This window comes from Heloderma suspectum, chromosome Z (genome assembly GCF_057233095.1).
Source record: "Heloderma suspectum isolate Gila_16-S chromosome Z, 16-S_ref, whole genome shotgun sequence".
In the NCBI taxonomy this organism is placed as follows: domain Eukaryota; kingdom Metazoa; phylum Chordata; class Lepidosauria; order Squamata; family Helodermatidae; genus Heloderma; species Heloderma suspectum.
The window spans coordinates 16,389,213-16,410,764 of NC_139476.1; the positions used below are offsets into that span (position 1 = coordinate 16,389,213).

The window sequence follows — 21,552 nt, forward strand, 5'->3', positions numbered from 1 at the left end:
CAGGATCTCTTCTCGATCATCCCAGAGTGCAGGACGAAGAATAATGGGCTCAAGCTACAGGAAGCCAGATTCCGGCTGAACATCAGGAGAAACTTCCTGACTGTTAGAGCAATACGACAGTGGAGCCCATGACCCAGGGCGGTGGCAGGCGCTCCCACCCTGGAGGCATTCAAGACGAGGCTGGACAGCCACCTGTCAGGGATGCTGTGCCTCGGAGTCCTGCATTGAGCAGGGGAGGGGTGTGTGTGGACTGGATGGTCTTATAGGCCCCTTCCAACCCTACTATTCTATGATTTCCTAGTTGGCCTCTGAAACTGTGTGGTCTGTGGCGTTTGCTCCCATAACCCTCTCGGTGGGCATGAGAAAGTCCCTTCATTTTTGACCTCCCGGCATGGTGAAAGCTGCCGACGCTTCGCCAGGAATCGAAACCCCCAGTGCTGATGAGAGATGGTCTTCAGCAGCCAATGCAGACCTTCCTGCTTTTGTCTCATTGTGCGTGTAGCAGGGGTGTGTGTGTGCATAACACGATGGTTGTGTGTGTGTGTGGACCCGGTGAGTCAGCAGCTGCTCTTGGAGGCATCCCACAATGCCGCAACTGTCTGAGTCATGGGTGAGAGTGCATCGAGGTGGCGGGGGGGGGGGGGAGTAGGTTCTTCTGGCAGGGTCTGCCGGCTTGCCAAACTCTTCTCCTGCAATGCAAAGTCACCCCCAGCTGCCTATCAATTGAGCAGAGCATGTGGAAAAGGCGAAATCCTTGGGGAGTTCAGTGTTTCGGATTACTTGCCCCTCCCCATCCTGACTAGAAGACTAAGTTACGCTTTTAAAAAAGTATGCGTATTCACTTAATTTGAGTAACTTGCTCAGGCCCCAGTACTTGGCTCCTCTCGATGTAGAAAAGGCATGGCTTGGGGGGCAAAGCACATGCAACCTGGAGGAAACCCACCTAAAAAACAAGCTAGTACACGCCCCTCTTTCTCAACTGCATCATCCCAGGCGAGCATTACCAGAATAAGGACTGCTCCCCCCCTTGCTAGGAGAAACCCTGTCCCTCCACCAGGGGGCGGGTTTTTCCTCCTTAAAAAGCAGAACTGAGCAGGATTCTGTAGAACAGAGAACGTCGCCCTGTACATAAAGCATGCATATACTCCCCCAATCAGGCTCCATTCATTTCAAACAGAAAATCAATGCCTCTCTCAAACATCCCTGCACCCACAGCCTGCTCGCGATTTCACCCATCAACAGGAGGTGGCTGTAAAAGTTTTGTTCTTCTGCCGAACACCAGTTTGTGCCAGCCGTGTGTTGAGCTGCGACTCCCATAATCCCCCAGGGCTGGGGGATTCTGGGAATTGTAGCCCCACACATCCAGAGGGCACCAGGCTGGGGGAAATGGCTTTCTATCCACGGAGAATGTGCCGACATTACGCAGGACTGAGGCGGAGGCTGTCCTGTTTGGGGAACAAAGCAGCTCACAGCGGAGCACAGCGGCTGCGCCCTTTGCACCATACTGGCACAGGAGAGCACCACCAACACTTCGAAGGCTGCCTGGCCAGGGCTTTGATCGGCTCTCACCCAACTGCAGCCATTGTGTCTTTCAACGCCAAAGCCAGCTTGGGTTCTGGCAATAACAACAACCGGCACTGGAAATTCCCTGCTTGATACGTCCATGCAGCCGCCTGTAGATTAGGACGCTTTCTTTAGGGAAGAAAAAGGGAATATACTGAGAGCTGGAATCCTCAGGACTGCCCGCTCGTAGGCTCATCTGCCCCAGATGCGCCCACAGAATTCTCCTGTTCAACGCTGATGCGTCGCTTCTTGCACTGTACATTTTCTGTCCAGCATCAGATAGTGAAATCTTGTTCCTCCAGCTTACTGCCCCTTCCTCCCTGACTTTATCGCCCTGCTTAGGACCCTCTGCTAATCTTCATTGATGTTTTTCCTGCTACTGTAATTTTTCCCCCTGTACTGGCTGTCCCATGTCAATGGAACATCAAGGTTCTAGTCCTTTGGATTGCAGGAAACAGGGTGTAGGTTTAAAACTGTCTCCCTCTAATTCAAGCGAACTTCCAGTATTTTTCTCCTCTTCTCCTCAAGCCTCCCTCTGCCCCACACCACCTCTCTTACGGAGAATCCGATTCTGGAGCAAGGAGAAGTTTCTGAACCAGAGAAAACAAGAATTCAACAAGGAGGGCCAGGGAGAGAGACACAAAAAAGTGAGTCTGCTTTATTTGGAGAAAGCCAGTGTTTAAATCAGGTGAACTATTTAAACAGTAATCAAAACAAGGGTGACCAACAGGCAGTATGGATCTTTCCCTTTTCAGATTCCTGACAGGTGTTGAATGAGGATAAACCAGCATGGGGGTGTTCTGTGCTCAGCGTCTCTGGAGCCCTGTAGCTGTTGCAATAGCCTCTTACCCAGAGTCCAAGCTGACAGCAACAGATTAAGAGGCCATCCTCGCCTGAAGAGTCAGAAATTAAACTCGACCGGCATCAGCTTCAGCACTGGCGTTAAGCTTGGCAGCAACAGGGGCAAAGGTGGCGGCTGTGGCATAGAGGAAGAGGTTGCCATGCCTGTGATGCAGCACGTTTTGAGCAATTATGGCACAATTTTGGGATGGGAGAGGGGATGTCTCTCCATAGTCACAGGGGAGAAGGCCACAAAGGGCCAAAGGGAGAAGAATGCTGCCCATGAACCAACTTACTGGAAAGGCAAGAATCTGGAACCAGACTGAAACTGGTGGCTCTGTGGGGCAACCTTGGCTTGCTTAATACACCCTAGTGGCTCTAAGAGCCAGAGAGAGGGGCTTCAGTGGAGAGAGGAAACTTGAACAGACCCACATCTATGCTTCCTGGAATTCTGCCCCCCCCCCCGGAAAAGGCAGAGCGCTGGATGTGGGGCTTTGGAGCAAATAAGGACGAGGAGAGACAACTTTGCCTCTTCCCCCCATGTCTTATATACTGGCTAGTTGCTGACTGCTGAAACGGTGTCTCTCCCGAAATTGAGGGACATTTGAAGGGCTGAACACGCCCCACTCTACTATATAGCTCAGTGTGGACTAGTTGATTAGCTTCCCCAAGGGTTGGCTGCCAGAGAAGGGAGCCGTTGAGGCAAGGAGGGACAACAGGTGGATTTCAGCCCACCCTTCTACATTCTCCTGCAGTGCAGATCTGTTCCTAATCCCCCCCCCCCACCCAAGGCTCAACAGTGAGGCCTATGACAAAGAAAGGGTGCATGTTAGAACTGATAGGTTAAAAAATGGCCTCCCTCTGTTATTTTCCTTTAACAAGAAAAGAAAAGAAAGAAATTTTACTCTACAAATGTTTACGTTTCTCTTAAAAAGTGAAATTAAGCCATCCTTGCGAGGAAGCACTAGAATATTCTTGGTGCTGCGATACAAGACAGACAGAAGAGGCATCTAAGCTGTCCACTTAGCTGGCACATCACCTGGGAGAGAGCGAAAGAAAGACAAGACACAAGTAGACATGGTTAATGTTCTCCGGAGCGATGTGCGGTTATCTTCACACAGGGTTGTTTTCCGTAAGCGGGGTTAAGTATTGCGCCTGAACATCCAAGCCATGGCTAAGAGAGCCCTCAAACTGGGATGGAAAATCACATTCAGACGTGGATTTGCAAACCACGATGGCATTAGCCACGGTGGCAGATCAAACCACGGTTAAGGTAGTTTCACCCATCCCCCCACATTCTCCACTTTCAAGGGGACAAGGAGGTTCTAATGGTGTCTCCCACCCCCAATACATAACCTCCTCAACAGCCAGGGCTTGGCACATCTGGGGTGTTAACCAGGGTTAAGGCAAGGAACCATGATTAGCACTAACTGTGGTTATGTCTGCACTGGGCTACAGCGAATGGTGTGCTTGGCAGAGTTAAGGGCCGCATGCAACCCCACCATCACCACCACAATTCTACTTTAGCCTCCCCTAGTCTCAAAGGATATCCCACAATCCTGGGCTAGCTCTGTCATATACTGCTAGGCCTATGCCCACACACAAACACAGGCCAACATGACAGCCTTGTCCAGCCTGGTTTCTCCCATTGGGAAAATAGGGAGACGGGATCTCATCTACAGACTTGGGCGGCCCCTGAGAAAAGTACCAACAGGATAGGAAGTGTTCAGCAGGTTCTCCTTCTCTCTGATCGATGGTTAATTTTGCTCCCTTCCTCTCCTATGCTCAGGGTGCCATATGTGGGGGATACTCTGTGTCTATCCTCACAACATCCTTGTATGGTAGGTTGGGTGGGGAGACAGTGACTGGGCCAGGGTTAGCTGGTGAGTGGGGTGTGATGCCTAAGTGGAGACGCAGCGCCCGGTCTCCCTGTTCCAAATCAGACACTGTCAACTACAGCAAAGGAGAAAATCCCTACTCAATGGTCTGCAGAAACCATTTTTTAAGCCAGAACTAGAGAGTGCTCGGAGGGCTCTGGAAGGAGCTGTGAAACACAGGCACATTTTGGAGAAGCCTGTGCTGGCTGTAACCCCTCTCCTCCGTGGAAACCCAGACAGCGTGCCCACCTCGGTGTCTGCTCAATTTGCGTTCCTCTGTCGCACGTTCTTGTCCTTATGATTTGCAGCATTGCTTTTCCTGGAGAGGCGAGGGAAAAGAACAAGGGCCATCAGTGCATGAACACCCACACGCATGCGAGAGACCTTACAGAACCTGCAATGCAAAGCCAGGCCTTAGTAGCCGCCAGGGCTAGACCCAAAGGCATCCTGGCATCTGGGCAGGGAAACCCCAACGGGCCCCTTCTCGGGCTCAATGCGGGGCACACAGTCCACGAGGAAGCTCTTCCACGTGGGCCTCCAGAAGAGCTGCGCAGCAGCGCTGCCAGGACCACAGTCCCTGATGGGCCTGATCCACGTGCAAGGCTGCTGTCCATTCTGGCATCAGGGGGATGCTTCTCACTCCCCGAACCTGCTGTAGATTGGCATCCCTGCTCCCGGCTTACACCCTAAGCACACACTGACACGACCAGCCTCGCTCTATGCCCTCTGGAGAGGTTCTTCCGATCTCTGTTCGCTGCTGTTCCCACTCTTTCCTCCTCCTCTGAAGAACGTCACAAGAGCCCTGCTGGAGCAGACCCAGGGTCTGTCTCGTCCAGCATTCTGGTCACACAGCGGCCCACCAGCTGCCCACGGGAAACCCACAGGCAGGACCCAAGGGCAACAGCTCTCAGCTTGGGTCCAGGTTATCTGGAAGACTATATTCTCCCCTATGAGCCTGCTCATGCCCTGAGATCTTCAGGGGAGGCCACTCGTCTGGCGGGAACATGAGAGAGGGCCTTCTCAGTGGCTGCCCCGAGGCTCTGGAACTCCCTCCCCAGGGAGGCGAGAGGGGCACCCTCCTTGGTATGCTTTCGCAGGATTGTAAAAACTTTTTTGTTCCGGCAGGCCTTTGGGGATAGCTAGTCTGGACCTATGAGAATAGGGTGGATGGATAATATATTTCTTGTTGTCTTTTAATGTTTTGATATTTTATACAATTTAAATATTATTGATGATTTATTTATATTTTTAACTTTTCTATACTTCTATTTATAGGTTTTAATTGTACAAGTTTTAATGTTATAAAGCTGCCTTGAGTCCCAGTATTGGGAAAAAGGCGGGATATTAATAATAATAATAATAATAATAGCAGCAGCAGCAGCAGCAACCTCCCGCCCATATTCCCCAGCAACTGCTGCACACAGGCTCACTGCCTGTGGTTCTGGAGGTAGCCCATAGCTATCGGGACTAGTAGCCACTGATAGCCTTTTCCTCCAGGAATTTGTCTAACCCCCTTTTAAAGCCCTCCAAATGGGTGGCCATCACTACATCCTGTGGTAGCAAATCCCATAGTTTGTGCTGTGTGAAGAAATCCTTCCTTTGATCTGTCCTGAATCTCCCACCCACCAGCTTCATGGGATGACCCCACTGGGTTCAAGTACTATGAGGGAGGAAGAAAAACGCTGGCAGCACCCAGCCCAGGCTCACTGGGGGAGGGTTCAAGCGCTTCCTGCTCCACCCCTTCCCACGCACTAGAGTTCCTGAAAGCAGTCAGGCTCTGCGGTACTCACAGCGGTGCTGATCCTCCATCATCATCTTCAGGTAGGCGAAGGCATGCGAGAGAAGAAAGAGCGGCATCAGAAAGCGACCAGCACACAGCGCTTCCCCGGCCTCCCCTCCCTTGGCCCCCCAAAAGCCATCTTGCACGATCTACATGGTGTTTAGATTAGGAACCGTCATTCACACTGACCATGCAAGAACCGCGTTCTGGTATTTCATGGCGTTTTTAGTATTATTTTAGCTTGCTTTGAAAGCGGTAGGCGGTGCGGCTTGCAGCAGAAATACGCTCCAACTTCTGCTGTTTTACGTATTCCGAAGTCTGAAAGCCTCAGGGAATGATGGTGTGCGGAAACCAAGGGCCAAGGACGTTGTGCTTCATCGCTCTGCAGCACTGGGAGGGAGTCATTCTGGGTCTGTATGTCCTTCCTATGTTTTAGCAACAGAGTTCTTGAAAAAAACGAACACCTGGGATGTCGTCCAAAAACGTGGGGCCAGGAACAACATTTGCAAAGTGACCCTTTTCTCTCCATGTCCGTTAATCTGAAGAAGGGCTGGATGTGCCCGATCTCAGAAGCTAAGCAGGGTCAGCCCTGGTTAGTCCTTGGATGGGAGACTGCCTGGGAATCAGGCTTCCTGCATGTAGCAGGGGGATGGACTTGATGGTCTTAGAGGCCCCTTCTAGCCCTATGATTCTATTCTATTCAAGGCTGCCCCACCTGTGTGCACTGGACCCCCCACCCCGGCAAAGGGCCCGTCAGGATCCTCCACAAACCCATGAGCACAACCCCATGTCGTGGAGCTGGCTGAAGAGGCAGGAACTGGTCATTTCTGGGGACAGGGGGGAGAGGGGCTCAGCTGAACGTGCTGAAGTTGATTCTTCGACTACCTTGTCACACTCAAAATCACAATGGTGGAGTCAACTAGAAGTTGTGCATTCTGATCAACTTTTTGAACTGGGGCTCTAAACCTATGCAAGCAGAAAAACCAGGAGGAGTTTCCATTCCATGCTAGATCTTGCGTCCACACTGTTAGAGCTGGGATGTGAGGAGGGTGGTTAATGGAGGTAAGCCCCCGTTTGGCAAAGGTTGACCAGAACACTGAGCCTCAATCTTTTAGCATTTGGCATTATTTCAAGGGGAAGTCTGAGTGTCCTGGGAACCAGCTGTACGATGGGAAAGGGAGGCAGTAGCGGAAATCTCTGCTGAAATAACCTCCAGATTGAAGGCAACGCTGGATTTAAACTTCGAGCACACCCCATCCACGCGTCCCAGGGCAGGCCAGCAGCTGTGTGGGTGCCACGGAGGGCTATAAAATGTAACTGTGCTGAGTGGTTTCTAGGGTGGGTTACATGGGCCATCTTTTTTTTATTATTAAAACCAAGAGGAAATCTTAAGATTAAAAAAAATGGATTTCCCTCTCCACTTAAGTGAAAAGCAGGCTGCTTGCTTCCATTCAGCCAGCCTACTAAATTTGCACCTGTGCTCCACCTTTTTTGGGTGGTAAAACTAAAATATTTTCTGCATACCTTAGCATTCCGCCCCCTGCGGGCCCCCCTCCCCCCAGTATACAAGAATCTCTCTCTTTTTTGTGGGAGGTACTGCATGGTGCTACCCGCTCAGGGCTATGTAAGATTTAGAGCAGACTTAGGGACATCAGAATAGCCCTGCTGGATCAGACCAAGGGTCCACCTAGTCCAGCATTCTGTTCACACAGTGGCCAGCCGTCGACTGGGAACCCACAAGCAGGGGATGAGCGCAACAGCGGTAGTGGCCATCACTATTTCCTGTAGTAGCGAGTTGCATAGTTTGTGTTGTGCGAAAAAGTCCTTCCTTTGACCTGTCCTGAATCTCCCACCCATCAGCTTCATGGGATGACCCCGGGTTCTAGTATTTTGAGAGATGGAAAAAAATGTCTCCCTCCCCACCGCATGCATAATTCTGTAGACCTCTCTCATGTCTCCCCTTACCCTCCTTTTTTTCCAAGCTAAACAATTCCAGCTGTTGCAACCTTCTCTCATAGGTGAGATGCTCCAGCCCCTTGATCATTTTAGCTGCCCCTTTCTGCCCCCTTCCCTGCCCCCCCAGCTCTACAATATCTTTTTTTAGGTGTGGTGACCAGAGCTGGGCACAGTAATCCAGAACAATGCCCTCCAGATGTGTTGGACTGTAAATCCCAGCATCCCGACCCAGGAATTGCAGCCCTACACGTCCAGAAGGTGCCGCATTAGGGAAGGCCGGTTTGGAGACTTAAAGGGAACGTAGCCCTGCGACTCTGCTTCTAGGTTATCCAGCTGCATGGGCTCAACTCTGCAGGCACAGGCGAGCAAGTGAGTGAGCAAAGAGGGTCTCTATGTCTCGGATCCAGCCCCATGGCACACTGATGGCGAGCCCAGCGTACAGAAACAGCATCGCTGCCACTCACGGAAGGTGGCTGTTGCTTGTGATGCAAGAGCATATGCAGACCTGTTCAGGAGCAGAGAAGCTGCCAACCCTCCAGCAGAGTCAAGGCCTCTCTGTATTCTCCCTCCCCCACACGCAGACACACACATGCTACATCCTGGCACTAGAAACTGGCACAAGCCTGTCCTCGACAGATGGGACACAGCTGGCAAGACCGACACAGGGGGACTGCGGGAGCTGGCTCTTCCACTCGCCACAAGGAGTTAACAGGCAGTGGCAGGAGGGAGGGAGGGAGGGAGCGCAAAAATAATGCCAGCAAGGATACCACACTTTACATGCTGGGTGGTTGTGGTTATTTTTAAAACAAAGGAATCTTGCTGCACACTGGGGTTCCCACCATTTCCCTCCTTCCCCGCTCCACGATCAGACACTTCAGCCTCCCACCCATTCTTCGAAGGAAAACACTACAAAAAAGAGCGACCGAAAATGAAGCTATAGTATAGTCAAGCCAAGAGGAGGGAGGGAAGTTGCAGAATGTAGAGCCAGGGGTGAGGAACGGGGGTGAGGAACGGGTGGCCCGCCGGATGTTAAGACTACAACTCCCATCATCCCTCACCATCGGTTATGCTGGATAGGGCTGCTGGGAACTGCAGTTCAACAACTTCTGAAGAGCCCTCGTTCCCCACCCCAGGTGCAGAAATTGATTTGGAAAAGAAAAATGCCCAAACATGTTCTTAGACCTCAGCTTGAAAGGAAGTTTGCTTTTCTTCTTTAAAAGGTAGTATCTGATTTTCGATTTAGGTAGGAAGATCGATGGCCTTGAGCAATAAATTAGAAATATTTTTAACCGCGAGAGGAGGTGGAAGAGGAGGTTACGCTGCTGCAAATGCATGGAAGAGAAAAATAGTTCACAAGACTGCACCACAGCAGTGTACATATACACCAAGCGTTAGATAATGGTGGCTGTACAGTTGTCACCTTTTCCCAGTGACTTCTAGAAAAGCTCAAACATCTCCCCAGCCCACTGACCTGTGTGGTAGGAAGCCTCTTTTGTGAGGCTTCAGCAATGAGCAGAACAGATGAAACCCCACGTGGCAGCATTCCTGCAGCCTGTAAACACACCCCATTCTGGGTTCTGCTACCCAAGGAGGACGCTACCTCTGAAACAAGGGCACTTGGGGTTCACATAAAAAGCGCTAACACTGTTGGGTACTCCAGGAAGACAGCCTTCCCTCAACCTGGTGCCCTCCAGAAGTTTTGGACGACAACTTTCATCGCCCCTAACCTCTGGCTGTGCTGGTTGGGGATTATGGGAGTTGCAGTTCAAAACATCTGGAGAGCTCTGGGTTAGGCGAAAGCTGCCCTAGGGAATATATTCAAGCCCAAGGGAGGTTATATCAGGTGACGCCTCATATGGATTGTTTTGGAGAACGGGCCCTCTCTGGAAAGGGGCGACAGACCCCCTCATTCAGTCAAGTACACACAGTATCATAGAATAGTAGGGTTGGAAGGGGCCTATAAGGCCATCGAGCCCAACCCCCAGCATAGTGCAGGAATCCAAGTCAGAGCAGCCCTGACAGATGGCTGTCCAGCCTCGTCTTGAAGGCCTCCAGTGTGGGAGAGCCCACCGCCTCCCTAGGCAACTGGTTCCATTGTCATATTGCTCTAACAGTCAGGAAGTTTTTCCCGATGTTCAGCCGGAATTTGGCTTCCTGTCACTTGAGCCCATTATTCTGTGTCCTGCACTCTGGGATGATCAAGAAGAGATCCTGGCCTTCCTCTCTGGGGCAGACTTTCAAGTACTTGAAGAGCGCTATCCTATCTCCCCTCAGTCTTCTCAAGGCTAAACATACCCAGTTCTTTCAGCCTCTCCTCATAGGGCTTCATTTCCAGTCCCCTGGTCATCTTCATTGCCCTCCTCTAAACCCTCTCCAGTTTGTCTGTATCCTTTTTAAAGTGCAGTGCCCAGACTGGACACAGCACTCCAGATGAGGCCTAACCCGTGTTGAGTAGGGGGGAACTAGGACTTCCCGGGATTTGGAAGCTATACTTCTATTAATGCAGTCCAAAAGAGCATTGGCCTTTTTTTGCAGCCACATCACATTGTGGGCTCATATTCAGCTTGTGATCGACAACAATGCCAAGATCCTTCTCGCTTGTAGTGTTGTTGAGCCACGTATCCCCCATCTTGTAACTGTGCGTTTGGTTTCTTTTTCCTAGGTGCAGAACTTAGCACTGATCCCTGTTAAATGTCACTCTGTTGTTTTCTCCCCAGCGCTCCAGTCTATCCAGATCACTTTGAATTTTGTTCCCATCTTCCAAGGTATTAGCTATCCCGCCCACAACTGTTAAGGAGTAGGACCAGGCTATGCCCTTCCAGCAGATCTACACCCTTAAGCCTTTAATTCCTCTGACTGAGAAGCACATAGGAGCCAAAGGATTCTTAACACCGAAAGGAGCGCTTGTGTTCACAGGGTCTCCTGGGGAGGAAGCCAGCGTTTTCCCCTCTCGAAAGCATCCCTGTCTCCCTCTCCCCATCCCAGCCACCTTACCGTCAGGGACCTCATTGGGCTTTCTCCTCTTCTCGTAGATGAAGATAATCGTCACGAGGACCAGCACTTCGGCCACAATCCCCAGGAAGGGCCAGAGAGCCGCCAGGCGGCTGCGCACCCGTAAGCCCACCAGGGCACTGCTTTCCCCCTCCTCATTGGTGGCGTTGCACATGTAGTCGCCCGGATCCTTCTGTAGGTCCAGGGAGGTGATGCGAAGGTCTGTCCTGTTGCCTTCCGATTTGATGAAGAAACGGTCCTCGGAGCCGTTGACAATGGGCTGGAGAGAGGGAAGGAAAGGGGCAGCCTCAGGAGCAGCTACAGGGACAAGACCCTGGTCCCTGGTGGGCCACATGTGGGATCAAAGGGCCAGAAATGCTGGCTCCTTCCAAACCCCAAATCTAGTGTGCACTATAAACCATGAAATCTGACACAGAACTAGGAACAGAGGTACCCTTGTCTTGTCAGACCTCTGTATCAGCAGCAGCTCTCCAGGGTTTCAGACGTGTCCTTCCCAGACCTACCAATGAGCTACAGCTTCTTCTCATATACCAGCACTGTATCAACTTTTAACAAATGCAATGATGTTTCTAGCCCTCAGGTTTACGGGGAAGAGGTCTAAGGGGAAAACGGATGCTGCATGTCTGCTCAGGAGAGGACAGTGAGGGTCTGGAAAAAGATTTGGCTGTGTACAGATTTAAGCAGGAGAAAAGGATTCGTGTATACTTGAGGGAGCTTAGGTTGTCAAGGGCCACCTGATAAGAAAAAGCAGCAACTCTGTGCTAGAGCTACTTCCAGGCTATCAAATGAGAAGGGCATAGCAAGACCTCTCTCTCTCTTTAAATGTTTATGTTCCAGATCATTCTGAGCTGCGCATTCAAACCCCAGAATTTCCCCCATATCCATTTTGGAGGGGGGAAAGAGAAGGAGAAAGCAGAGTGCCTAGAAGACTAAGACAGCAGGACAGAAGTTTCTGTGAACCGCCCAGAGAGCTTCGGCTATTGGGCGGTATAGCAATGAACTGAAATAAATAAATACGTTGGTGTGTTTGTTCAAGACCCAGGAGAACCTAACAAGAACTGTCCTGGATCAGACCAAAGACCCTTCTAGTCCAGCATTCTGTTCCCACAATGGCCAACTAGATGCCTATGGGAAGTAGGGCAGAAGCGCAACAGCATCCATCCGTCCATGTTCCTCAGCAACTGGTGTGGAAAGGCATGCCACCTCTGGTCCTGGAGGTAATACACTGACGCCCTGAATAGTTGCTACTGATAAAACTTTGCCTCCATGAATGGGTCTCATCTATTTTAAAATTGTCCATGTTTACAGAGAAGAAGTCTTAAAAAATGGGCACCGTATTTCTGCTCAACAGGAGACCCAATTCCACGTCTGAACACAAGTTCACATCTTTGCATGGGTTTGGGGTGCGTGTGAAAGCTCCCTGTAGCAAAGCATTTTCTACGACTGGCAGCAGCAGCCCTCCAGGGTTTCAGGAAGGACTGTTACCTAGCTGTACTTGGAGAAACCCAAGATTGATTCTGGAACCTTCTGGAAACAGGGTGCTGCACATAGATGGATCACACAGTTCTGCCTGCACCAAGCCCACAGGATTGCACCTGTTTTGCACAGGGACCGAGGGGCGAAATATTTGCTTCAGCCAAGACACTCACCTGGGGCACATCGTTGACCATCTTGAACCATGACCACTGGGTGACAGGAGGGTAGGAATTGGTCTTGCAAGTCAGCAGCCCGGTATCACCCTCGTTCGCGTGTTCTGACTTCTTGTAGGCAAACACGTGTGGTTTGACTGCAAAAGAGACAAGAGAAGCCGGCAGGTGAAGGGCAGTGATGGGACCAGAGAAGGCTGCGGAGCAAGAAAGCACTCACTCACCTGTGGCGAACAGGGTTTGCCAGCAGGCGACCAGCAAGGAAATTTTCAGCAAACTGCCCCTGCCCCTTTTCAGGCTGCTGGGGTCAGAAATGACTTCTGTGGCTAAGTGCAGGCAGACGGGCTAGTAAAAATTTTGTAGACTAACTTTTGTGGGCTCATTTGAGCAGGCGGTTGGACTCGATGGCCTTGTAGGCCCCTTCCAACCCTACTATTCTATGATTCTATGATTTGCATTGAGCAGGGGGTTGGGCTCGATGGCCTTGTAGGCCCCTTCCAACCCTACTATTCTAGGATTTGCAAGGCTGGAGGAACATGGGAAGTTGCCTTATATCGAGTCAGAGCACTGGTCCATGTAGCTCAGTATTTGGACACCTCCAAACAAAGGAGCAAAACAAAACATTCGGTGCAAAACAAAGGAGGAAGAAGTGCTATTTTTCTTCCAAGATGAACACAAAGCCGAGAACAGCAGCAGTTCACTCCCTGCTGAAGTGGCAAGGTGCAAACGAAACCAGCCCTTTGCTCCCAAGTTCAACCTCATAGAATCATAGAATAGTAGGGTTGGAAAACCATTGAGTCCAACCCCTGCTCAATGCAGGAATCCAAGTGAAAGCATCCCTGACAGATGGCTGCCCAGCTTTCTCTTGAATGTCACCAGTGTGGGAGAGCCCACCACCTCCCCAGGTAGTTGGTTCCACTGTCGTATTGCTCTAACAGTCAGGACGTTTTTCCTGACGTTCAGCCGGAATCTGGCTTCCTGTCACTTGAGCCCATTATTCCGTGTCCTGCACTCTGGGATGATGGAGAAGAGATCATGATACCCTTCCAAGTACTTGAAGAGTGCTATTCTATCTCCCCTCGGTCTTCTCAAGGCTAAACATGCCCAGTTCTTTCCATCTCTCCTCATGGGCTTCGTTTCCAGTCCCCTGATCATTTTCATTGCCCTCCTCTGAACCTTCTCTAGTTTGTCTGCATCCTTCTTTAAGCCCAGGACTGGAAGCAGTACTCAAGATGAGACCTAACCAGTAATGAGTAGAGGAGAACTGGTACTTCATGGGATTTGGAAGCTATACTTCTATTAATGCAGCCCAAAATAGCATTTGCCTTTTTTGCAGCTACATCACATTGTTGGCTCATATTCAGCTTGTAATCTACCAAAATGCTGACATCTTTCTAGCTTGTGGTATTGTTGTGCCAAGTCTCCCCCATCTTGTAAGTGTGCATTTGGTTTCTTTTTCCTTGGTGCAGAACTTGGCATTTATCCCTATTAAATTTCATTCTGTTGTTTTCAGCCCAATGCTCCAACCTATCCAGATCACTTTGAATTTTGTTCCCATCTTCAGGGTATTAGCTATCCCACCCAAGCAGTGAAACTGCTGCTGTTGGAGAAGGGGAGCAAGGAGAGTGCTCATGTCTCTACAATAGTTACCTTTCACGTGCACAGTCCCTTTTGAGAGCGGAGTGGTGTCAAAGACGCAGTGGTACACCCCTGAGGTTTCGTGATCCACTTTTGGGATCCTGGAATGAAAACAAGCGTGTCAGGGAGGGCACACAGCCTGCCACAACTCAACAGCCGGGACTGATGGCCTCTTGTGCGTCTGTACTTTTCCAGCTGCACTGGCTGCCAGTCCATTTCCGGGCCCGATTCAAAGTGCTGGTGTTAACATTCAAAGCCCTTAATGGCTTGGGGCCAGGTTCTCTGAAGGATCGCCTCCTCCCATATGTGCCTGCCCAGACCTCAAGATCATCCTCAGCGGCTCTCCTCCATGAGCCCCTGCCAAAGGAAGTGAGGCGGGTGGCTACTAGGAGGAGGGCCTTTTCTGCTGTGGCACCCCAGCTGTGGAATGAGGTCCCTAGTGAGGTTTGCCTGGCACCTACGTTGTATTCCTTCTGGCACCAGGCGAAGACCTTTTTATTCTCCCAGGCATTTTAGCATTCTAGTATTTTAGCTTTGGTGTTTTAAATCTGTATTTTAAATCTCTGCATTGCTGCAAGGTTTTATTCTGGTTGTATTGCTCTATTGTGGGTTTAATGCTTTTGTATTTTACACTGTTTTATCCTGCGCTTTTTGGTTTTAATTCTTGTGTATCGCCCAGAGAGCTGTGGCTATTGGGTGGTATAGAAATGGAATGAATGAATGAATGAATGAACACTGTGCCCTTTAGTAGCATGGAATCCCCCCACATTCCAGCTTGGGGCCAATTTGGCTCTCAGGCGAAAAGTGGTTGCTTTCCCCACCCATGGTTTAAAGGACCAAGTCCCCAAGTAAAATACCTCCCCCCCCCCACACACACACAGGGGCTGGGCATATTTACTCCCAAGTGAGCTTACAGAAAAATCATTTGCTTGCAGGCAGGGGAGAGGAGGAAAAGAGAGAAAACACATGGAACTAGGGAATAGGCAGGAGCACTGCAGATAATCCATTCCCATTCAGAATTCAATCCCCTCTTACTGAATGAGGCCAATACCTTCAGAGCTTTAGAAACACAGGGAAGGGAGGGGTGGGTGGGGAACATAATCCATCTTGTGCTTAGAGGTAACTCTGACACTGGTGTCTCAGTTAGGAAGCTTGTTCTGATGGGATTTTATGGATCAGCCAGACCACATACACATGAGATGTCAATTCTTTCCGAGGAGGGGAGGCTGCTGTGTGCTGCAGGAAGGGGTGCAGCTCTTTTACTACACAGGGAAGGGCAAACCCCCATTTCCTTCGATCTCCCAGGCTTGGACCTGCTTTCCACACATACACATGGAGCCCAGCCAGAGAACCGAGGATATGTGAGGGAGGCTGGGGTATTTAATAGGTTAATCCTCGGCCAGCTCCCTGTCGCTATGGGGAGAGAGGCACATCGGCTCAGTCACCTGGAAAGGATGTGATGCCTCTCCAGCCGGCTGGGCTGCCGCCAACAGGGAAAGGACGACCATCACAGTTAGGGCATTGTTTCGGTTTCTGGGAAGGCAACGGCTGGGGCAGTGAGCCATTGGGCTGTGCAGAGGACAACGCTCTGGGCACAGGAGGAAAGGGAAATGGGTTTGCAGGAAACAGAACTCTCAAGCTACCGAGAAGAGGATTTGTGAAACCAAGAGAGGAGGTAGTTAAGGAACATGACCCACAACAGGTCTTACAGACACGGGCTGAACTCCTTCACAAAAGGCGGCCACTTGATCCTGGGCTCTGCATCTCGTTTGCAGCACAAAGCATTGTTCTGCAGGTTGGCCTGGCTTGCAAAAGTCCACATATTGTGCCAGAAGAACCCCGCCCCCTGCAGGGATTTCTCTTTGTTTCAGCAAGGCTGATGGATGACACCTTCATTGTGTCAAGCCCTCGCCAAGCACCTCATTCCTGCGAGGCAACCCAGAACACACAGCTAGACCTCGGGCTGTGCACCCCGGCAGGCATCGGGAGAGAACGGAAGACAGGGACCATGTGGGCTTCCCTCCTCTCGAACTCCGATAACAGGGGCTCCATCTTCCTGCCTTACAGACCCCTGCAATATTGGGGCCTTTTGCAGTATTTTGCAAAACATGGGTCAGCAGAAGCCTTTAGAGACCTCCTCAATGCATGCAGCAATCCAGATTTCTGCTTCGGGCCCTCAGCATGGTGGGTGCTTCATTGCTCAAGCAAAGGACCCCAAACGCCCCCCCCCCCGCCTTCTTCTCTATCTTGGAAGGGGGCAGAGATTGTCCCCACAACAGCACTGAGCTTCAGGGGAGTCAGGACAATGACAAACAAGACCCAAACTAGAGAGAGAAAGGCTGGGGCTGGCAGTTTTGGCGGCCGAGGCACTCCAAGCTCACCAAACCAAGCCCTTGGCCCCCCTCTTCTAGATCTAAAAGTTTGGATTAGAGAGAGGAGCACAGAGGAATCTCTGGCCTCCTGTACAGACGCCGTCAAAGGCTCATTACAATTGTGTGCACGCTCTCTTGGGAATAAATCCCACGGAATGCAAGCACAGGTTCCTTGCCTGTCACTGTAGTTCAGACTTCCCCAACCTGGGACTTCCTGCCAAGTCAATGCACCTGGTTTTGTGCTGAAGGGGAAATGGGGGGGAGGCCCTAGCTGCTACAAATCTGGGCTTGGCTTGACATGCATTCCGCAGTACTAAGCAGGGCAGGGACTCGTTTTGGGGGCACTAGCACTCGCAAAGCTTCTGCAAGCCGACGAAATGTGTTTCCCAATTTGGGATTTGGAGGGAACCTGCCCACCCAGAGACAGAGAGCCCAAAACAAACCCAGGCAGGCTCCAATCCAGAGACACCTACGTGTACCAGGTGAACTCTGAAGAAGTCCCGTTCGACTCCAGCTTCGTCTCCCCCTTCATCCAGTAGTGACCTCTGATGACTGATGGTGGCTCGCTTATGTTACAGAAAAGGGCCACGTTGGAGCCCCCAGTGATGTCTGGAGAGGAGGAGATTATGGGACCTGGTTTGGGAGAAGAGAAGGAAGAGAGGTGAGGACAATGCAGCCCCGGTGGCCTGCTCCAGCAGCTTGCAGTGAGAACGTGGCATGGTCACCTGGAAGCGTTGGGAAAGCGATATATGGTGGCTTGGACTTGCTTCTAGGCCTTGCCTAGCTCCTAACATTCAAAGCAAACGCCCGAGGTGTCAAAGAGCACGATTGCTGGCCACACAGTGAAATGAAGTGGGGTTAACACTCCCGGATGGGCTCCAGGGAAAGCGTCCAGAGATCAGAAGGTGGAGGTGACCACAACCACACCTTCCACGCTCACTGCCTATCCCAGCCCTGGCCAACGGCAAATATTGCTCTCCTGGACTCTTCAGAAGAGACATTATTTTATTTAATTGCATTTATACCCTGCCTTTTTCCCTCTTGCAAGGAACCCAAGGCAGCTTACATTCTCCTCCTCCTCCTCCTCTCCATTTTATCCTCATAGCAATAACCCCGTGAGGTAGGCTGGCTGAGAGTCTGTGACGGGCCCAAAGTAACCCGGTGAACTATTATTAAATATTGCTCTCGGAATAAAGGAAGCAGAGTAGGTTATGCAAATCTGGCTCGCAGAACTTATTCTGGGCATAATCTTTGTGGGTTTGGGGAAAAAGGAGGCAATAGGCTTGATCAGCTCTCCGCCCCCCCCCCCCCGCCCCTTCAGGCCACATCTGAACATCCTGAACTCTTCAGAAGAGATGCTCATCACCATTCCATCCCAGCCATGTGCGCTCAGGGCATTTTAAAAGTGCCAAATCATTTGACATTTAGATTTGTGCTGGCAGCAGCAATCTGATGGAGATTCTTAAGATGGCTCTAACAGAGACATGACGGGCAGCCTTTGCAAAGTCAGTGCCTTCCAGATGCGTTGGCTTACAACTCCCAGCATTCCCAGCCAGCCACGGGGGATGCTGGGAGTTGTAGGCCAGCACATCTAGAGAGTGCTGGTGTGGGGGAGGCCGGACCAGGACAGCAACAGGCAAGTGAAAGCCTCTAGGCCAAATGCAGACCTCAAGCAACTTGTCTCATGTCCCGCCATTTTAAAATCCTTTAGGTTCAAACCTCTCGCAGTGGGGAGAGGAGAAAGCTGGAAAGGTTTCTTACTGTCTACCTCTCCTAGGCATTCTCTCCTTTTTATTTTCCCATCATTTTAGCTTTCTAGACTTTTAGCTTTGCTGTTTTAAATCTGTATTTTAAACCTTTGCATTGCTGCTAAGTTTTATTCTGGCTGTATTGTTCTATTGTGTTTTTTATGTTTTATATTGTTTTACTGTGTGCTTTTTGGTGTAATTTTTGTGAACCGCCCAGAGAGCTTTGGCTATTGGGTGGTATAAAAATTAAATAGATAGATAGGCGTTATGTGGGGCTGTCAGGTTCAGTGGCCACAGAAGGCAACGCCCTCTCACCATTACAGGCTGGAAAGCCAGGTTCCTTTCCTACTACTGACTCAAGGCCCTGTGTGTCAACAGAAGTGCCCATCTCATAGAATCACAGAATAGTAGGGTTGGACGGGGCCTGTAAGACCGTCGAGGCCAACCCCCGTACCCGGGGGCCCTCCACATCTTTGGAGGCGTGACTACAGACACAAGACAGTCACTGACAGGATCCGCATCGTGCTGCCTGGCTCATGAGGACTGGCAGATCTGGACGACACCAGATCATTTGCACAGAGTACGTGTGGGCACCACGTGGTTGTCTGTTTCTTCTGGTGTTAACCAGACTGAGTTAATATACGATCATCCCCTATACAGGGCTGCAAGCAGCCATATATCATGAAACCCTCCAAGAGAGAGATCTCTACACCCTGAACTGGAGCACCAAACATTGATCTTGGCCAACTGTCATATCCAAGAAGAGCTTCCAATTTCAAGGCAACGCTGGTGGTGGACATTTCTTTCCCCTAACCCGACCCACACTTCCCCCTCCGAGACAAGGTACTCAACAGGGCTGAAAGACATGCTTGAGACTTGGCTCCTAAAGGAGGAGCTCCCTATCTAGAATGATTGAAACGTTTTTTGGTTTTTTTTAAATTCATGACGAAGAGCAGTGGTTTTCAAACTCCCTTCATTTGGGGAACTGCTCCTCACAGGAGGCCCTCTTGAACGTTTCCTAGCAAAGCCCAGCTGCTTGCAGGAACACCTTCTACTACAACTTTCCCAAACCTGACATCCTCCAGATGTGTTCAGCTACAACTCTCAGCATCCCCCAGGTAGCCACGGCTGCCTGGAGGATACTGGGAGTTGTAGTTCAACACATCTGGAGGGCACAAAGTCAGGGACAGCTGCTTTAGAACATGTGTCTAGTTCATAAGGGGTTCTGGCCAGACCTCACATGAACAGAGTGTTTACCTCCCCACATACTGTTCCCCTGAGGCTGTACACTGGGGGTGGGGGGGGGGGGTTGTTTCCCTGATCTGCCATTCCTGATCCTCTCATTCAGGAAGGCTTCATAACCTTCCAAGGAACTGTGGGGCGTGGGGGAGGGGGAAAGGGCAGCTCTGAACAGAATTTGAAAACCACCGACAACAGGATGCGGCAAGAGCGAGAAGTGTTCTCGCATCAAAATCCAAATGGAGACGTGTCAAATCCGATTTGTGTGTTCAACGCTTCTGCCATTAAGCAAGACGTTTCCCTTGCTGCTGGTAAAGCTGGACTTTCAGCTCTGCATGGGCGGGGGGGGAACAAACTAACCAGTCACTACACAGCCCAGACAACGAGTCACGTTACCAAGCGGTGCACAGAGACAGCAAGGCCATTTCACAAATGGTTGCAATTGCACCAAGCAAAAAGGCAGTTTTAATCCCCTCCACTCGCACCCCTAAGCAAATCAGGAAAAGCATACAAGGACCGAGACTGTTGATGTTCAGGAAGGAAAACTAGGGGAGAGTTGAAGGGAAAGGGCTGTGGGAAGCAGAGCCAAGGCCCTCAATTCTGCATGTCCGAAGAGGCACACCAAGGAGCAAGAGGCAGGCAAATCAGGTCCCCAAAGGTCCACGATCATCCAGTAGTGTGTTTTGGATGGAGCGGCAGCGAGAGGGGTTCATGGAAGGAAGCGAAGTTGCTCTGATTTCTACACGCTTAGGGTGGGAAGGTGCTGGGGGGTTCTTGGGAAGTCACAGGACACTGTCAAAAGAGGGGTGAGGGCACCGGCGATGCCGGCGCCTGGGGGCCGCCACTCACGCTCAGTGACAATCACGTTTGCCTGGGAACGGACCCACTTGACTTTGGGGCTCTTCGACAAGTGGTTGCGATCAGGGTCGTTGCTGGCCCGGCACTCATACGTGCCAGAGTCGTTGAGCGTGAGGTTGGCGACGGAGATGGCGCTGGTAGAGTGGTGCTTGTAGGTGGCGTTGATCTGGACTCGGTCCTGCCAGGCCCCATCCCACAGCTGGATGGCAGTCTCGTTGGGCTCGGCCCCTTCAAACCACCACTGGATCTCGGGCACGGGCTTGCCGACGGCCTCACAGTGCAGCTCCACTTTGTCCTGGGTCAGTTTCTTTTGAGACAGCGGCGACTTGACAAAGCCAGCTAGGAGTTGGAGAGGCGTCAGTGCAAAGCATTAAAGCAAAAGGGGCGCATTCGGGGACAGAAAGAAATTAGCGGCTTTTAAAAAGATGCAAGGGGGACTCAAGAGGTACACTTGCTCCTGGAACTACTGATTCTGTTACAAGATGTGGAAAGGACTGAAGTAAACAGAGCATGGAGACCCCCCCCCCCCCATACATACCTTTCCTTCCCTCAAAAGACAGTGACTGCCTACGGAGAAACAGGATACAGCCAACGTTCCCAGGAAAATCTTGCACTCTCTAGTGCAGGCTCCCTCACCCTGGTGGACTTCAAGTCCCAGCGTCCCCCAGTCAGAGCACTCCGGTCCCTGTTGGATCACCGTGCCCTTCCCCAAATCAGGATCTCTCAGCAGACCGACAAGCGTCAGAGGCAGTGAGAGCCTTCACATGAACCTCAGGTCTTGCTTAAAGACAACCCAGCCCAACATCACAGCTCCAAATGCCTCCCTTATCAGCAGTGCCATAAAGCAGTGGACAGTGGCCAAGATTTGCACCATTTTTGCACACGGCCATCGCAGGCATGGCTGAGAATCTACAAAAGAGCGTTGCTTTTCTCATCGGAGATGGCCTTCAGAAATGGGTTCACGGGGAAGGCCCGACTCCCACTTGAAGTCTGGCACGCACAAGCAAGCGCTTCCCGGGTGCC

General features: G+C 51.0%; 1 protein-coding gene across 2 annotated transcripts in view; it reads right to left on the minus strand.

Moving 5' to 3' along the window:
* Positions 1-2,189: 2,189 nt before the first annotated feature.
* BSG (basigin (Ok blood group)) overlaps positions 2,190-21,552 on the minus strand; it is a 37,475-nt gene continuing 18,112 nt past the window's right edge. Inside the window, exons 2-9 of one of the 2 annotated variants that reach the window (XM_084825608.1) lie at positions 20,521-20,868; positions 17,158-17,317; positions 14,325-14,413; positions 12,678-12,814; positions 11,011-11,287; positions 6,071-6,095; positions 4,530-4,599; positions 2,190-3,442 (exon numbers count right to left, since the gene is read on the minus strand). In XM_084825608.1, the coding sequence (XP_084681734.1) occupies positions 4,542-4,599; positions 6,071-6,095; positions 11,011-11,287; positions 12,678-12,814; positions 14,325-14,413; positions 17,158-17,317; positions 20,521-20,868 (1,094 nt within the window). In that variant the 3' untranslated portion in view covers positions 2,190-3,442; positions 4,530-4,541. The remainder of the gene's footprint in view (positions 3,443-4,529; positions 4,600-6,070; positions 6,096-11,010; positions 11,288-12,677; positions 12,815-14,324; positions 14,414-17,157; positions 17,318-20,520; positions 20,869-21,552) is intronic. The other variant, XM_084825607.1, reaches the window with a different exon arrangement.